The sequence below is a fragment of the Zootoca vivipara genome, chromosome 8, assembly GCF_965207765.1.
Source record: "Zootoca vivipara chromosome 8, rZooViv2.hap1.1, whole genome shotgun sequence".
Classification (NCBI taxonomy): Eukaryota; Metazoa; Chordata; class Lepidosauria; order Squamata; family Lacertidae; genus Zootoca; species Zootoca vivipara.
Window position 1 is genome coordinate 36,061,795 of NC_142591.1, and position 16,192 is coordinate 36,077,986.

At 43.0% G+C, this 16,192-nt stretch overlaps 1 protein-coding gene and 1 long non-coding RNA gene across 5 annotated transcripts in view; one reads left to right on the plus strand and one right to left on the minus strand.

Moving 5' to 3' along the window:
* DOK6 (docking protein 6) overlaps positions 1–4,905 on the minus strand; it is a 171,580-nt gene extending 166,675 nt beyond the window's left edge. For 2 of the 3 annotated variants that reach the window (XM_035125322.3, XM_088675295.1), the window contains exon 1: positions 4,132–4,900. In XM_035125322.3, the coding sequence (XP_034981213.1) occupies positions 4,132–4,197 (66 nt within the window). In that variant the 5' untranslated portion in view covers positions 4,198–4,900. Of the gene's footprint in view, positions 1–4,131 lie in introns of all 3 variants that reach the window. The other variant, XM_035125321.3, reaches the window with a different exon arrangement.
* Positions 4,906–11,631: 6,726 nt separating this feature from the next.
* Positions 11,632–16,192, plus strand: part of LOC132592551 (uncharacterized) — a 108,721-nt gene continuing 104,160 nt past the window's right edge. For both annotated transcript variants that reach the window (XR_015951426.1, XR_015951427.1), the window contains exons 1-2: positions 11,632–11,707; positions 13,229–13,385. This is a non-coding gene — a long non-coding RNA (uncharacterized LOC132592551). The remainder of the gene's footprint in view (positions 11,708–13,228; positions 13,386–16,192) is intronic.

A 16,192-nucleotide genomic window follows, 5' to 3' on the forward strand; every position in this document is an offset into this window, starting at 1 on the left:
GGTTGCAAATTAAATATTCTGATTGATCCTAAATCAGTACCCCCAAAATATAGAATTATTAAAAAGGAATTAGCATTTTCAACATATGCATTTCCACTATGCCAATTCCTACCCTGGAGTAGGGATGGAAGCACCTTGAAATCTGAAAGCCTGAAGAATGCTGGTCTGTGTTGTAATAATGGACATTATAGATTTGGAAGGTAACAGAAAGCCAGTTGCTAAAAGTCAACAACTGCACATAATGCTTAATATTGATGCAGAGAAGAATGAGCATCACTCCCAACCACACACCAACTCAAGTTTTCTTATATCATCTGATTCCCTCAACATATTACCCCTGATTGAGAGTTCCTGGTAGCCAGGGCGATTGACAATAAGGTCCATAGTCATAGATGGAGAAAGAAAAACATTCTTGATCACAGCTGATAACACAAAAATAACCAGATCAACTAATGAATATATCATTAAATGTTACTTTCACTCCAGCAAGGTTCTTTGCTCCTAGGGCAACTGTTTCCAAAAAGTATATTCTTAATACTGTAAAACCCTTCTTGGCTGCATATTTAATATAGTAAAGGCTGGTTGGATCCACCCCCATTTGACCCACATGATCAGCACTGCTGACAGGGGCTGTCCCAATGCTCTAGGACACAACCACAGTGGCAGATGAAACGCTACTATAGATTATCAACATTATATTATTTATTTAAATATTAAGTCCATTTATCTATTGCATACTGTCCTCAGATCTCAAAGCCATTTTCCAGGAGGAAAATCAAATTGAAGTACATAAACGTACAATAATCACAATTTCAACTGAGCAAAATGCAAATACATAAATACACATATCCACATTCATAACCATAACCATATCTATACAACTAAGATTAGACAATATTACTATGCAGAATGCCACAAACACCAAACCAAAAGAATATTTCAACCCACATACACTCACTACACATGCATATCCTTCCTGCAAAGGATCATTGCCAAACATATAAGAAGAGACTATTCACAGACTGTGTAGCACTAATGGGCCAATGAACCACAAAATACTCCCCTCCCACCTCTCACCTGGGACAGGTTCAGTTTGGGACCAGTGCAGACCCTTTGTATAAGGGGCATAAAACTACTACCATCAAATAACTCCCAACAACACAATTGTACCTCACATGGTACTGAACAAAACCCACCTACAAATGTGGACCATTTCACTTCCATGACAGTACAGCAGACAACACATAGTGGTACACTAAATGTATTGAGCAGCAGTTGTGACTTGCATTTCCCTTTCTGTATACTTGTACCTGAGAAGAAATAGTGACTGCATTACTGTGAATCCTATTCACATGTTCCTCATTTGGCGAACAGAAGCTGAATTTGCTACATGCAAGTCTGTGCAGTTATGTTTTCAGAAGACAAATAAATTAAGAGGCTTACAGTAACACCATGCACTGTACCTGTGGCAGAAACTGGGTGTGTAAGAACAGAAGAACCAGTAGCATGGGAATCTTTAGTGTAGGAAGTGTATGGAATGTAGCAAGGAACTTATTTATTAGCAACATCTGTGAATACCATGTAGCCATGAGTTGGTATATACATTCTAACCTTATATATTTAACTGGGCTGATTAGTGATGTCATTTGTATTGGAAAGCTACAATTCTACATGTTTTACAGCAGGCATCCCCAAACCTCAGCCCTCCAGATGTTTTGGACTACAGTTCCCATCTTCCCCGACCACTGGTCCTGTTAGCTAGGGATCATGGGAGTTGTAGGCCAAAACATTTGGAGGGCCACAGTTTGGGGGTGCCTGTTTTACAGGGTTTTGAGTCCAAAAGTCTCATTCAGATGTTCTTTGTTGTGTTGTAGTGAAGGACACTTGTGGAGAGAGCCTATCTACAATAGTGTCTCCAAAACACGTTCCTTCCAGTACAAAGCTAACAGAAAAGGATGTCACCATAAAACAGTTAAGCCAACTCAAATGGCAGTCATTCAGCAAAAGGCTAAGAAAAACAGTTGGATGCAAAGTGAACTTTTCCTTTGACCACCTTCAAAATTAAAACCAGTAAGCTTAGTGAGCAGGAGGTGGCAATTGTTTATCAAAAGTTGTTTATTAAAGTGTGTTATATTCTTCCCCATCAGAGAAAAGGAGGAGGGAAGAAGAAGCAAAGAACACAGACAGATAAAATAAAAAGGAGATCTCATGTGGGTGTTAGTACCAAAGGCCCATCTACTCCAGCAGCCCATTTCCCACAATGCTCTATCTGCTAGGCTTGCAAGACAGGAGGGCAAGAGACTTGTCTCACTATTGTTCCCCAATGATTGACATACAGAGCACTGTACCACTGATCCTGGTGGCAGCATATAACCATAATGACTAGCAGTGTTTCATAGTACAGCTCTCCACTGATAGCCTTAGTGACCACTAAGTTGTCAGACAGATGTTTACATGACTTCCAAAGCAAGCCACTTTCCAGGTATCACAATATTTCCTTGGTTTTAATTGTACTGTTGTTGTTTTCCTCTTGGCACAGGCTAATATCCTCATCACATGGCTCAGGATTGGTTTTGTCCATGGTATTGTATCAAATCTCAGGTTATTGCTCTCAAACTATAACTCTAAACTTTGAATCAGAGATTCGTTGCATGGTTTCCACATCTGCCTTCAAGCTGGTCAATACTCCATTTTCTTCCTAACAAATTTCTAAAGAGTTTCTTACTTTAGAGCAAAACCAGACAGTTATAATTACTACTTTTTGGAACTGTCATAGTATCTGCCAGCTCCTAGCAAGAAGTAAAATTTTTAAAGCATGCGGAAACGTTGAAAGTTAGGCAAGTACTTCTACCAATAATTATCTCATCTTTCTCATTCACCTTTCCAGGTGATTCCAACCTTTTGTCTGAAGCCAACCTTTCCTCCAAAAACTCTGTGATCTGCCAGTTGTCTAGTCCAGGGGGCAGCAGCATCCATTACTGTGCCAAATTTCCTGTCCATCTGTTAAACGTACCATTATCCTTTTGCCTAGTCTAGTTAAGTCTGTATCCTCTCCACCAACGATACTAATTCAAGCATACAACTCAAAAGATGTTTCTACCCATCATCATCACCTGTGTGCCACTCTACTCAGCAGCTACTTTTGCCTATTATGTCTACCTTTCCTCCTACTTCTAGGCCGCTAGGAGCTATTTTGAAACCTGTAGACCTTTCTGGCAGAGTGCCTTCGAACACACCTTTCTGGGCAATACATCCAACACACACTATACAACATGCACAAAGTTAACACAGTGCCCCGAGCTTCGACACAGCCACAATTGCAACCTGTTATAGATTTCAGCTGAATCGGAAAGCCAGGGCTTGGGGAAAGTGCTTAAAGGGAACGATGCCCTTCTCCCCCGTTTGCGGGAAAGGCAGCCACGCCACAGCAGGGGTAGGGGAATGGTGTGTGTTTAACAGCACAATCCTCCACATGTTGACTCAGATCCAAGTCTCGCTGTGCTCAGTGTGACTTACTCTTTAGCAGTTAGGCTTGCCGCCTATAAAGGTGGCGGAAACGAGTTTAACAGGTGATGGGTTTCCATTGTCTCTCCGCTTATGCGCGCGGGTATTCTTTCTAACACAGCGACAGCTATTCCCGTTGGGTTTCTTTCCACTAAACAGGCTGCAACCCTATAAACGCCCTAAACTGGGAGTCCTGCGCCTCTGAAATCTGCTGGATCTACTACTCCCGAGTAAACGCAAACAGGGATCGGGCCGCACCGCCCAGGAGCGCGATGATCGCCTCCACCTCGGCAGGCAGGCAAGCAAGCGGGCAAACACGCGCGGAAGGCAAACAATAGTCGAGAGCAGCAGCAGGCAGCTCCATTCAAGCGCGGCTGCTGCTGCTGCGCCCGCTGCTGCCAGCAGCCGGGGAGCCGCCGAGCGAGCCATCCCCGCACACCCACCCGCCCGACCCCCCACGCTGCCTGCCAAAGCACCGCCGCAGGAACGACAGCGGGCTGCTCGCTCGCAGCGCCGCCTTGACCAGGCGACCCCCACCTCCAACTCCGCCGCCCAGGCGCTGACAGACAAGAGCGAGAGAAAAGGGGGGAACAAAGCAAGCGCGCGCGCGCGCCGGGCGCCACTCACCCCGAGCTTCCTGCTGCGGATTTTCACATAGCCTTGCTTGACTATGTCGTTAAAGTTGGAGGCCATGGCCGGGGCGAGCCGGCTGCGGCGTCCCAGCTCCGTGCGCGGGGTTGTCTCCTATCTTGCCGCCTTCTTCTCCTCGTCCTCCTCCTCCTCCTCCTCGTCGTCGTCCTCTTCCCTCCAGCTGCTGCTGCGGAGCGCCTTTGGCCGCCGGCTCGCGAGGAGCCTCTGACATCCAGGCGGCACTGGCGGCAGAGCGGCTCCTTTTGCGCGTGCCGGGCACGCCGTGGCCAAGCGCAGCCCGCCCCCTCCCTCCTGCGGGGCGCCACGCGCAGCCCGAGAACGGCGAGGAGCTGTGGCTCCTTCTACCGAAGCGCTAGCAGACGGGCGGGGAGAGGCTCTTGCCGCGCCGTTGCCTGGAGCAGCCAGGGAGAGAGGACTACTGCTGCTGCCGCTACCGCCGCCGCTGTTGCTGCTGCTGCTTCCCTGGCTCTTCCGCCAGCTCTCTCCCCCTCCCCGGCTATTGCTTCTCTGCCGGCACCCGGAGGCTGCTCGCGCCGCCGCGCCATCCCCCCTACAGCGCTGAGCGGGGAGAGGGAGGGGGAGGGGTTCCCGTGCGCTCCCTCCCTCCTTCCTCACACCTCAGCTCCCCAAGAAGGCCAGACCAGGCGGGCGGGCGGGCTGGCTAGCAGGGGGAATATCCGCCGCTCCCATTCCCACGCTCGCTTCCTTCCCTGGCACGCCTGCTAGCTAGCTAGCCAGCCGCCTCTTTTTTCGACGCCAAGGCTGGGCTCCTCCTGAGGAACCTTGTCCTCCCCTCCCCCCCCCGGCGGCATTTCTCCAGTCAGCTGAGAAGCACGAAGGACCCCTCACCCCACCTGGCTTCTGAGGAGAGAGAGAGATTTCTGCATAAAAGAGGCAAAGCCAATCCTTTTGTTTCCACCTGTGCATCTAGTGCTGCAAGAGTCACACGCAGGTGTTGCTGCTCTGTTAGAAAAGTGCAGCTGAGGGGCACAACACAACCCTAAATTATGTTTCCTGTGAGCAATAAGTCTCATTGGGTTTCCACAGAACTTACCCCCTAGAAAGCAAGTTTGGAATAGGAGCCGAAAGATCCCATCCCATGCACACCTTGGCAAGCAAGCCCCGTTGACTATATAATAAGGCTTCCTTCTGAATAATGGCACAGCCCTGCAGCATTAGGCTCCTGGGAATGGACATCTTCCAGAGTACAGCAGACATGGGCTGAGAAAGAGATGTGCCATGTTCTTACCTACGCATCTTTACTTGGAAATAATCCCCATTCAGTTCAGTGGTGGCCTACTCCCACCAAAGTAGGCACAGGATTACAGCAGCCTTTATTTTTTGCAACTGCTGGTTACAGACTATCCATAGGCATCTGCTTCACCGCTGTTAGGGGGGGGGGTGCTGAATTGTATAGACCAGGCATCCCCAAACGGTGGCCCTCCAAATGTTTTGGCCTACAACTCCCATGATCCCTAGCTAACAGGACCAGTGGTCAGGGAAGATGGGAATTGTAGTCCAAAACATCTGGGGGGCCGAAGTTTGGGGATGCCTGGTATAGACCATTGAGTGGATCCAGCAAGGTGCTTCTTGGGTTCTGAAATATGCCAAAAAATGCAGATCTGTGATTTTCACCATTTCTTACAAGAAGATCTACTGCACAGGTCACATGCACCCCACCCACACTTCCTTCACTGCAGCCACATGCAGCCCTTGAGAGTTGCCCATCATTGGTTTAGTGCCCATTGCTGGTCTAAATAGAAGATTGCATAGGAATTCTTATGTACATCACCATAAATTCCATGGAAGAAAGATAATAATAATAATTAATAATAATACCCAACCATTTGGCTGAGTTTCCCAAGCTACTCTCTGGGCGGCTTCCAACAGAACATTAAAATGCAATAATCTATTAAACATTAAAAGCTTCCCTAAACAGGGCTGCCTTCAGATGTCTCCTAAAAGTCTGGTAATTGTTTTTCTCTTTGACATCTGGTGGGAGGGCGTTCCACAGGGCGGGTGCCACTACCGAAAAGGCCCTCTGCCTGGTAACTTGGCTTCTCGTAGTGAGGGAACCGCCAGAAGGCCCTGGGCATTGGACTTCAGTGTCTGGGCAGAATGATGGGGGGTGGGGGAGGATATAAATGGGGGTGGATATAAATGAAATATTTGTAATCCACTTTCCTGCCCACTTGCAAGACATCTCACATTGTAAATCAAGACCATAAAACAATGTCATGTCTGAAATAATACGATAGTCTAATTAAAACACAGGGCACAAATGCATGTTTAAATGTTTAAGTTCTATTAACTTCTATAGAAATATTAAACAAAACACTTTCTCAATGAATGGTGTTTATGCATTTTTATTTAAACAGTTGCCAGTCATATGACTACATGTGTCACTCCTTTGCTCAAGGCAGGATGGAGCCCCTCCACACAATCAGAAACAGTGTGCTATCGGGGTTCTCAAACTTGCACATGTAGATCTCTATGGTTGTGGGCTCCCAGTTCAAATGTCAGACGGATTTCAGATGTTAAAGGAAGGGTCACTGGGACATGTTGATGATGGAGGCCAAGTTCCTGATGCCCCTTGATATAGTGAATATATGTGTGGGTGGGCCTGAGTGAGCACCGTTAATGGTTAACAAAGGATTGCAATGGCTTGTGGGTGACATTGTCTACTCAACATATCTGAGTGGGCAAGTGGTATACATTTCTAGAGAAAGCAGCTGTGGAAGTATCATGGATTGAAATAGATACTGGACCAGGCCAATGCAGGAAGCGAGAGTTTCAGAGTTTTTCACCATGTCATGCTAAATATAATTTAAAAACCTTTGGGAAATCTGTGCAAAATGCACATGAGATATAGTGATCTCTCTCTGGAAAAGACAAAGAAAATGGTGCCCAAAGGAAGCTGAATTGTGGCTGCCTTTGAGAATTCAGTCCTAATTTTATTTATTTAGTTTGATATATGCATGAATGCATATTAGTTCCCTTCACCAAACACCCTCAAGCACACCATCAATTAAACCAAAACAGCTAAAATGTATGAATCCCTCTGGGGTTGAAAGATGGAACTCTTAAGCAGCATCACTCATATACTGTATCTACTGTACTCTGCCTGATCATAAACTTATCTTTAATTATAATGCTGCTTTAGGCAGATGTAGAGAAAACAAGTTTTGCAATACTGAAGATGTTTTGAAGATGTGGGAGTGGATGGGTTAGAAGAGGAACAACACTGTTTGCCTTGCAATATCTAGTTTTGTCCTGTGATTCCCATTCCATTTCATATCTTGAAGCATTTTGGAAGCATCCTGTACAACCACAGATTAGTCTTCCACGTTCCAGTTTTATTAAAATCATGTGCAAATAGCATCAGTTACATGCAACTCTATCTAGAAATGTGGCATAGCTTTGCACCTGGTATTTCTTTTGATGTAGCTGAAGAAGCTGCCAAACCACATTATCTAAATTGCTAATTTTCTTCTTGAACTATTTTATTTCCTAAACATAGGTCTCATGAACCTTTGTCATGATACACCTTGCTTTTACTCATGCTAATATGGATGATGCCAATTGACGTTTTAGCTGTACTGGATGGATATGGTATTTGGCACCATCCACTATTATTTAGAATATTTTTTCACTCATATGGATGCAGTTGTTTTCTAATGCAGTTTTATTGCAATTTTCTATCCACTTACCTTTGGAGTGGGAAAGTCACAATGAATTCAACGGGACTTACTTATAAAAATACATGTAATGTATTTAATGCATCTGTTAATGTATTTCTATTTAAAACATTCTGGGTATCAGCAAGTGGATAAAGCTGGTCTATAAAATTGCTGTAGAAATACATGCACATTTTCCAGAGGACATCCTCTACAACATGGGTAGGCAAACTAAGGCCCGGGGCCAGATCTGGCCCAATCGCCTTCTAAATCTGGCCCGCAGACAGTCCGGGAATCAGTGTGTTTTTACATGAGTAGAATGTGTCCTTTTATTTAAAATGCATCTCTGGGTTATTTGTGGGGCATAGGAATTTGTTCATTTATTTTTTTTCAAAAGATGCTCTGGCCCTCCACAAGGTCTGAGGGACAGTTGTCCGGCCCCCTGCTGAAAAAGTTTGCTGATCCCTGCTCTACAAGTTCTCTTTGAACAGACTACAGGTCACCCACATGGAATAATTCTTAGGAGTTTTACACATCAATGAGTATTGCTAATATTTCTGGGCCAAACCACTTTGACAGATTGTGAAATGGTGGAGACAGGCTGAGGCTGCTTTGACAGGCTGCAAAAATGAGAGGGAAAATTTCCAGTGTGTGTGATGAAGCAAATCAACATTATATTTCTATTATCTAAATATATTACTTTAGACTATTACTTTAAATATTGAATGGAATTTTCTTCTATCACACTTCCAGATTTTTGAGTGTATCCGACTGCATGAGAGAACAATATTTGGAATGTGGTTCATAATGTGGGCATTTGTTTGAGATAGGGCTGCAAATGTTTGAGTGTGGCAAAGGCACTATGGCAGTGAAGGGTGGATATACCAGGTGAAGGGAAGATGCAGGTAAGATACATCTGGCTGGTGGGCAGCAGAGACAGAGTCTTTCCAGCAGTAGCCCCATATGTATGATTTCCCATTAAACATACTCTGAATATGTTTTTGTTTCAGTCTGCATTCCGTGTTCTTTTGTTTTAAAGGGGAATGTTATTATGCATAAATTGTTTTTGATGTTTTAATTTTGTGAGCTGCCTTGGGATGGCTGATGAGGAATTCCTGTTAACTGTTGGGGCCACAATCCCCTTTGATGCATACATAAGCTGACTTCTTTTGAATTCTGTCTCCATATGTATCACAAATTACTTTGGGAAATCTCAGTTTCAAAAGAAGCTTCTGAAGCATTGTAAGTGTTAGAGGGTGCTGGAGGGGACAAGGCACAGTGCAGGCAGAGATCGCCCCTAGTCAGTCATGGTCAAAGCCTGGAAGGAATGAATAAATGCATTTTTTTTGGCTCAGGTTTCTTAGTTCTGTGCTAAGCAGTGACACATTTCAAGAGGAAGGCAAAAATCCATTATTGATTGGTGGTAAGAAAAGAGAGACGGAGAATGCCCAGTTTGTGCTGACATAAGTAGGTGGGTCAGAAAATAGATGCTGGGAAAGTTGCTTGTACCTAAGTATTTGGACAATCAAAAATTGCTTGAGTAGGTACATTATGATCAACAGAAGAGCTGTCCTGTGAATGTTTTGTATAAAAAAATTACTCAGAAATTAATTATTGCCTGGTAATGTGTTTTGACTTTTATTTTACAGCATGTCATGTTTATTTGATGTGGATTCACCCCTCAAAGTTCTTGCCGATATTTCAAATGCAATTAGGTTCTTTCTACAGAATTATTGTTATGTGCTCTGGAAATGTACCTTCAGAATTATGATATAGCTGATACAGAATTCTGAACACTATTTATGGCTGCAGGATGTATTACTCCTCTACTCCTACCCACCTCTCCATAACAATGTTTGTTTTTATTGCTGATTGTTTTAAATCAACAGCCTTCCAATTATATTCCTTTTCATATCTTAATAAGGTCATTGGCCAATTTGGTGGGAGAGAACAAATACCGGTAATGCTGATAGGAGACTGAGCCAGGCATTAAAAAGCAGTTCTTACCATTTTCCTATATTTCTGCTTGCAGTACAGTATAAATTATAGCAGAGCTTTCACGCCTTAAAACAGGGTGGATGGGAAATTGCATACATTTTCACGGGGGGGGGAGGGGTATTTTCAGATACTAATTTTATTGCTGAAGTGGTTCATCACAGGAAAATAGGGAAGCACTGGAAAAATACTCATGCATAATGAACCTGCAGTTTTGCCAGTTGTGGTGTGCATGTAGCACTGTGAGAGACAAGTGTTACTTTGTGTGTGGTATGGCTAAATGGGAAGAGATTTCTAGGATACAGGAAATCCTATATGAGCCTTTGGGGGATCTCCAGAGGGTTGTGATTTGTGAGATCAGAATAATTGGTTCAGGACTTTTAATTGCTGCAATTCAAAGGTACTGTATGCTTCAGCCCAGATTGATCCTGGATAGTGGGAATATTAAGGGGTGTGAGAACAGCGTCTGTAATCTAAAGGAATGTATTCCTGTTCTCACTGTGCAGAGAATCCTGCATTCACAGGAGCATCACATGTGATACATTTATTTCTGGACTGTGCTACTTGAATGTCTGAATGTTTCCCAGTGAGCACCCTTTACATCCAAAACTGGTCCGTCAAATAGCAATGGGCTAAAGACACTGTGGGGACCCAGGTGGCGCTGTGGTTAAACCACTGAGCCTAGGGCTTGCTGATCAGAAGGTCGGAGGTTCGAATCCCTGTGACGGGGTGAGCTCCCGTTGCTTGGTCCCAGCTCCTGCCAACCTAGCAGTTCAAAAGCACGTCAAAATGCAAGTAGATAAATAGGAACCGCTACAGCGGGAAGGTAAACGGCATTTCCATGTGCTGCTCTGGTTTGCCAGAAGCGGCTTTGTCATGCTGGCCACATGACCTGGAAGCTATACGCCGGCTCCCTCGGCCAATAATGCGAGATGAGCGTGCAACCCCAGAGTCGGTCACGACTGGACCTAATGGTCAGGGGTCCCTTTACCTTTTTAAAGACACTGTAAGCTTATCACTTTACTTCAAAAGTTTTTCATATTCTTTTTCATCATTTTTTAAATCCTATTTCCCCCTTCCCCGTATAGAGTTACTGTGGCTGTTGATGAATTTGAAGAAAGTTATGCATTTAAATGTGACATATGCGTCATCCCATCCACCTTATAATCATGGCTCATTAGTGCTCAGGTGTACAACAGCAAGTGAAAATGTGTCTCAAGCCCACAAAGGTTAAAAGAACCCTGCAGAGTGCCATTAGAGTTTCATCTATTTTATCATGCAGCTGGAGGCCTATTCTGCTCTCAACAGGGCATGCACATGAATCTTATTTTGTGGTACATTTGATATGCAACTTAGGAAATGATTAATCCATTTAATTATCATAAAATATATATGGCACTTGCCTAAGGATTTTGAATAGAAAGCAAAAAAAATGGTGTACTATATCTTTGAGGGGTAGGTTTCAAACAAAGGACCACTTTACATGCTACATCGTTTAACAAACAATGGCTTAAAGTGAATGAGCAGTGTGCTTGCTGGTTCACACTGCTTTAAAGTTCTCATTCTAGTCTTACCTCACTCCTGCTGCTGCCACACCAGCAGAAAAAACAAGCCAAACTCTGACTTGTCATGTTGTTCTGAAGAAGTGTGCATGCACACGAAAGCTCATACCAATGACAAACTTAGTTGGTCTCTAAGGTGCTACTGGAAGGAATTTTTTTTAAATTTTTTGTTTGAACATGGCAGTACGCCAAGAACACCTCTTGGTTACTGTTCATGGTTTGTTTGGAAACAAACAAGCAAACCAGGAGCCCTGGTGCAGAATCTGGCTTGTTTTCTGGCAGTGCAGCACCAGCAGGGAGGAGTGGAGCAATAATCTTGTAAGTAGGATTCACATGTATGATGTTTCCTCATATTAATCCATCATTTGCTTCCAGTTATAGTATAATGTGATGTGAGAACCAGGCCTTTGTCCAAAGGGACAATTCTCCAAGGAGAGCTGCATTATTCAAAACTAGGAATAGTTGTGAGCATATAAAGATTCTAGGAAAACCCTGTTTGAGTACAGCAATATTTGCAAGTATTTCTGACCAGTAAAAGCAAGGATACTATAGCAATATTATTTTTCATCTGCAAGATATGAGAGGTTTCTAATCTGGTTATAGGAATCTGCAACTACCTTAAAGGTGTGTGTGTTAGATATGTACACTAGATAAAACCGTATCAAGAAAAGCAGTCCTCAAAAAAAATGGACTAACTCTATAACTCTGTTTGAACATGGCAGCCCCAGTTCCAGTGACAAGAGGAAAAGAACAGAGTGAGATACCTTTTTTCTCTCTTAGCATAGTCACACACTTATCTGGGAATAGCCTGTTGAACTTAATGGACCTTACTCTAGATCAAGGGAAGTAATAGTACCACTGTATTCTGCTCTGGTCAGACCTTACCTGGAGTACTGTGTCCAGTTCTGGGCACCACAGTTCAAGAAGGATACTGATAAGCTGGAACGTGTCCAGAAGAGGGCAACCAAAATGGTCAAAGGCCTGGAAACGATGCCTTATGAGGAACGGTTTAGGGAGCTGGGTATGTTTAGCCTGGAGAAGAGAAGGTTAAGGGGTAATATGATAGCCATGTCCAAATATATAAAAGGATGTCATATAGAGGAGGGAGAAAGGTTGTTTTCTGCTGCTCCAGAGAAGTGGACACGGAGCAATGGATTCAAACTACAAGAAAGAAGATTCCACCTAAACAATAGGAAGAACTTCCTGACAGTAAGAGCTGTTCGGCAGTGGAATTTGCTACCAAGGAGTGTGATGGAGTCTCCTTCTGAGGTCTTTAAGCAGAGGCTTGTCAGGCACATGTCAATAATGCTTTGATGGTGTTTCCTGCTTGGCAGGGGGTTGGACTGGATGGCCCTTGTGGTCTCTTCCAACTCTACGGTATGATTCTATGATTCTACTCTGAGTAGACATGTATTGGATAACTGTCAATCAATTTGCTTTTCTTGGCATCCTGCCAGCTCCTGACATGAATCCTAGCCATCTTACTAGCCTAGAGTAGTATGTAAATATAGTGGTTTTCCCAAGTTACCATTTCAGAAATTAAATTTCTCATGTTTCTGTAGTACTTATTGTCTCTGTGTCTTATTGTCTCTGATGGATTATTTAATTTATCATACACCTACCTGATTTACAGTGGAAATTATGTTGTTTCAACCTATCATGTACAAGACAAATACAAAAAGAGAAAACATATGGGGTTTCTCTGATTTATAGATTTTTTTACTGTCACCTGTAGATGGCATTATAAGGTGCCTAACACTTTGAAATAATCTCCTTCGTTGATCACACCAATTTCCTTTCACCTGTTGTCTTAAAGCAGCTATTTGCTTGATGTTCCAGATTATCCATCTAAAGCTGACTCAGGATAAGTTCATTTCACCCCATTGCACTGTGACTTTTGCTGCCAAAACATATTAGGATCCATCGGAATATATGGTGTCTAAAGAAGTATGGTGTGAAATAGACTCCTTGATCACAACACATCAGGATTTTTGGGGTAGGTTTTTAAAAGTATGATTACTACAAAGTGCATCACATGTTCTTAACCTATATAGAATCATAGAATCAGTGTATAGTGTGAAGAGCATTCGACAATAGTGTTAGTGTAAATGTTATTATGTGAAGAAAATTAAAATGGTGTGTCAAATACATTCTCAAATGGATGTGCCATGGATGATCAAGAATATGCATTTGAGAATGGATTTGGAGTACAATTTCTCTCTTCATCATGTAATAATAACATTTTCACTGGCACAATAATTTTTTTTTTTGCTATAGATCTTTAGAATTATGCATATTTTTAGAATTCCAGGCATTTCCTTATCTGAAAATTCTAAAGTTCGTAAGTGGAACAGCAAAGTATTCAGCTAAAAGAATTAGTGTAGTTGACATTCTATAAACCTGATCAATGATTTTAACACATATGACACAAACAGTAAAGCTTAACCTCAAATAACAGTAAAGCTTAACCTCAACTAACAAAATAGTAGGTTTGTAGAATAAAAAAAAGGCAACAAGGTTTCAATGGAACTTGTTGCAATAGGTAGTTGCAATATCATTTCTATAAAGAATCAAGTCATTTCATGATCAAAATGTTCTCCAGGGACTCAGGTGTAGTCACTAAAGCTGCAATCCCATTAGTCTGTTGCTGTTGTTGTTGTTGTTTAGTCGTTTAATCGTGACCCCATGGACCAGAGCATGCCAGGCACTCCTGTCTTCCACTGCCTCCCACAGTTTGGTTAGATTCATGTTGGTAGCTTTGAGCAGTGTTTCTCAACCTTTTTTGGGCCACGGCACACTTGTTCCGTGAAAAAAATCACGAGGCACACCACCATTAAAAAGGTTAAAAAATTTAACTCTGTGCCGCCCTATATTATAATTATGACTGTAAGAAACACTTGCCAAATATTGCTTTCCGGCGGGTCAGCGCTGTGTATTGGCGGCCACCAGGCTCGTTTGCACTGAGCTTTGGGAAAGAGGAGGAGAAATATTGCTTTCCAGCGGGTCAGTGATGCAAACAGTGATGCAAACAGTGATGCGGGTCAGTGATGCAAACATGACAGTGCAAATCGCCCTTCTCGTCACCGCACGTTGCGGCACACCAGCCAGCGTCTCGCGGCACACTAGTGTGCCGCGGAACAGCGGTTGAGAAACGCTGGCTTTGAGAACACTGTCCAACCATCTCATCCTCTGTCACCCCCTTCTCCTAGTGCCCTCAATCTTTCCCAACACCAGGGTCTTTTCCAGGGAGTCTTCTCTTCTCATGAGGTGGCCAAAGTATTGGAACCTCAGCTTCAGGATCTGCCCTTCCAGTGAGCACTCAGGGCTGATTTCCTTCAGAATGGAGAGGTTTGATCTTTTTGCAGCCCATGAGCCCCATTAGTCTAATGGGAATGAATTTTAAGTAGGCACATACAGGATTGCACTGTTAACTTGCCTGTGCACTTCTCAGGGACCAGTTGATAAGCTAAAGCTATAGGCACTCCTATCTTTGTTTACACATAGTGGCTGATTTTTCAAATGCGCCAATGAGTAGTACCATATGCTAATGAACAGCATCATAGTGAACAAGCGAGATGCTGATGCATGCAGATTTTAAAAATGGCACTGTTTGTAAAGGGATGGTAGCCCCCTCTTATTGAAAATATTTTTACTGTATTGTAACCCCCCCCCCAATTGACATGTGGCAATGAATCAATCAGCACTGCACTCAGTGATTGTGTTGATCGTTTAAAATGGGATGAAAAAACCCCCATTAAACTTCTGAAAAGGCTGCAAGAACATAGATGAGATTTCGAAAGGTAACAAAACAGAAATTGTTAAGAGTGATGAAACAGCAATAAAATAGTCTATTGTATTATTTTTAACATTTCCTTTTGCTGCTCGTCGGGGGAAAAAATGAAGATCTTGGTATACAATGCTATTGTAAAGCTTTCTGTTTCATCAGGCATAATTACAATATTAGAAGGCTAGTATTACTGTTCATTTTAAAAATAAATGTAATAGGCTTGTTTTTGATTAGGGGACCTTTTTCAAGGTCAACATGCCCTTAATAATCTTACAGATTTCAGCGAAGAATATGTGCGCTCCATTATCTTTCAAAACACAGCACTGAGACACAACAGGAGATGTTTTACTAGATCATTAACATATGCCTCCAGTGCATTGTTAAGTTCAGGCTCTGGTCCCAAGAAGTGCATTAATCTCCAAATAAATCAAGCCCTGGAGTCCAAAACATTACATTTCATTTAGAGTTCCTGGCACTATTTCTCTGCTATTTTCTTACATTAGTATTTTTAATGTGAAACAAACTTGTTTGTAGCAGAGCAAAAAGAAAGAAAAGAAGTTAGTGGATGCCATTTACAACTTCTTTTAAAATAAATCTTCAGGAAGCTTTACCTTTGGTGATCCTGCCTTTACCCACTTGCTGCAAAGGACAGCTCACTTTTCAAAGCAAAAAAGCACCATTGTGCTCCCCACCCCCTTTTAAAGTCCAAATTGATTTGCAAGCAGGCTCTTTCATCTAAGAGATATCACTGAAATAAAGCAGTGTTTGCATCTCACATCATTGTGACACAATGACCTTGAGGGTGTGTGGGTGTTTTATTCTTTTGCAGGCAGAGAAACAGCAGTTAGACCAGACATTTAACTCAATGGAAATGACAGCAGAGAGCTTGTAGTTCTCTGGAAAATTTCCTACTTGTACCAGTTAACTTTTGAGATGGTTGAGACAACAGGAAGATTCCTGAACAGGACCATCCAAAGGGGATGTGGGAAATTACTGACATGACAATCAAATGCAAT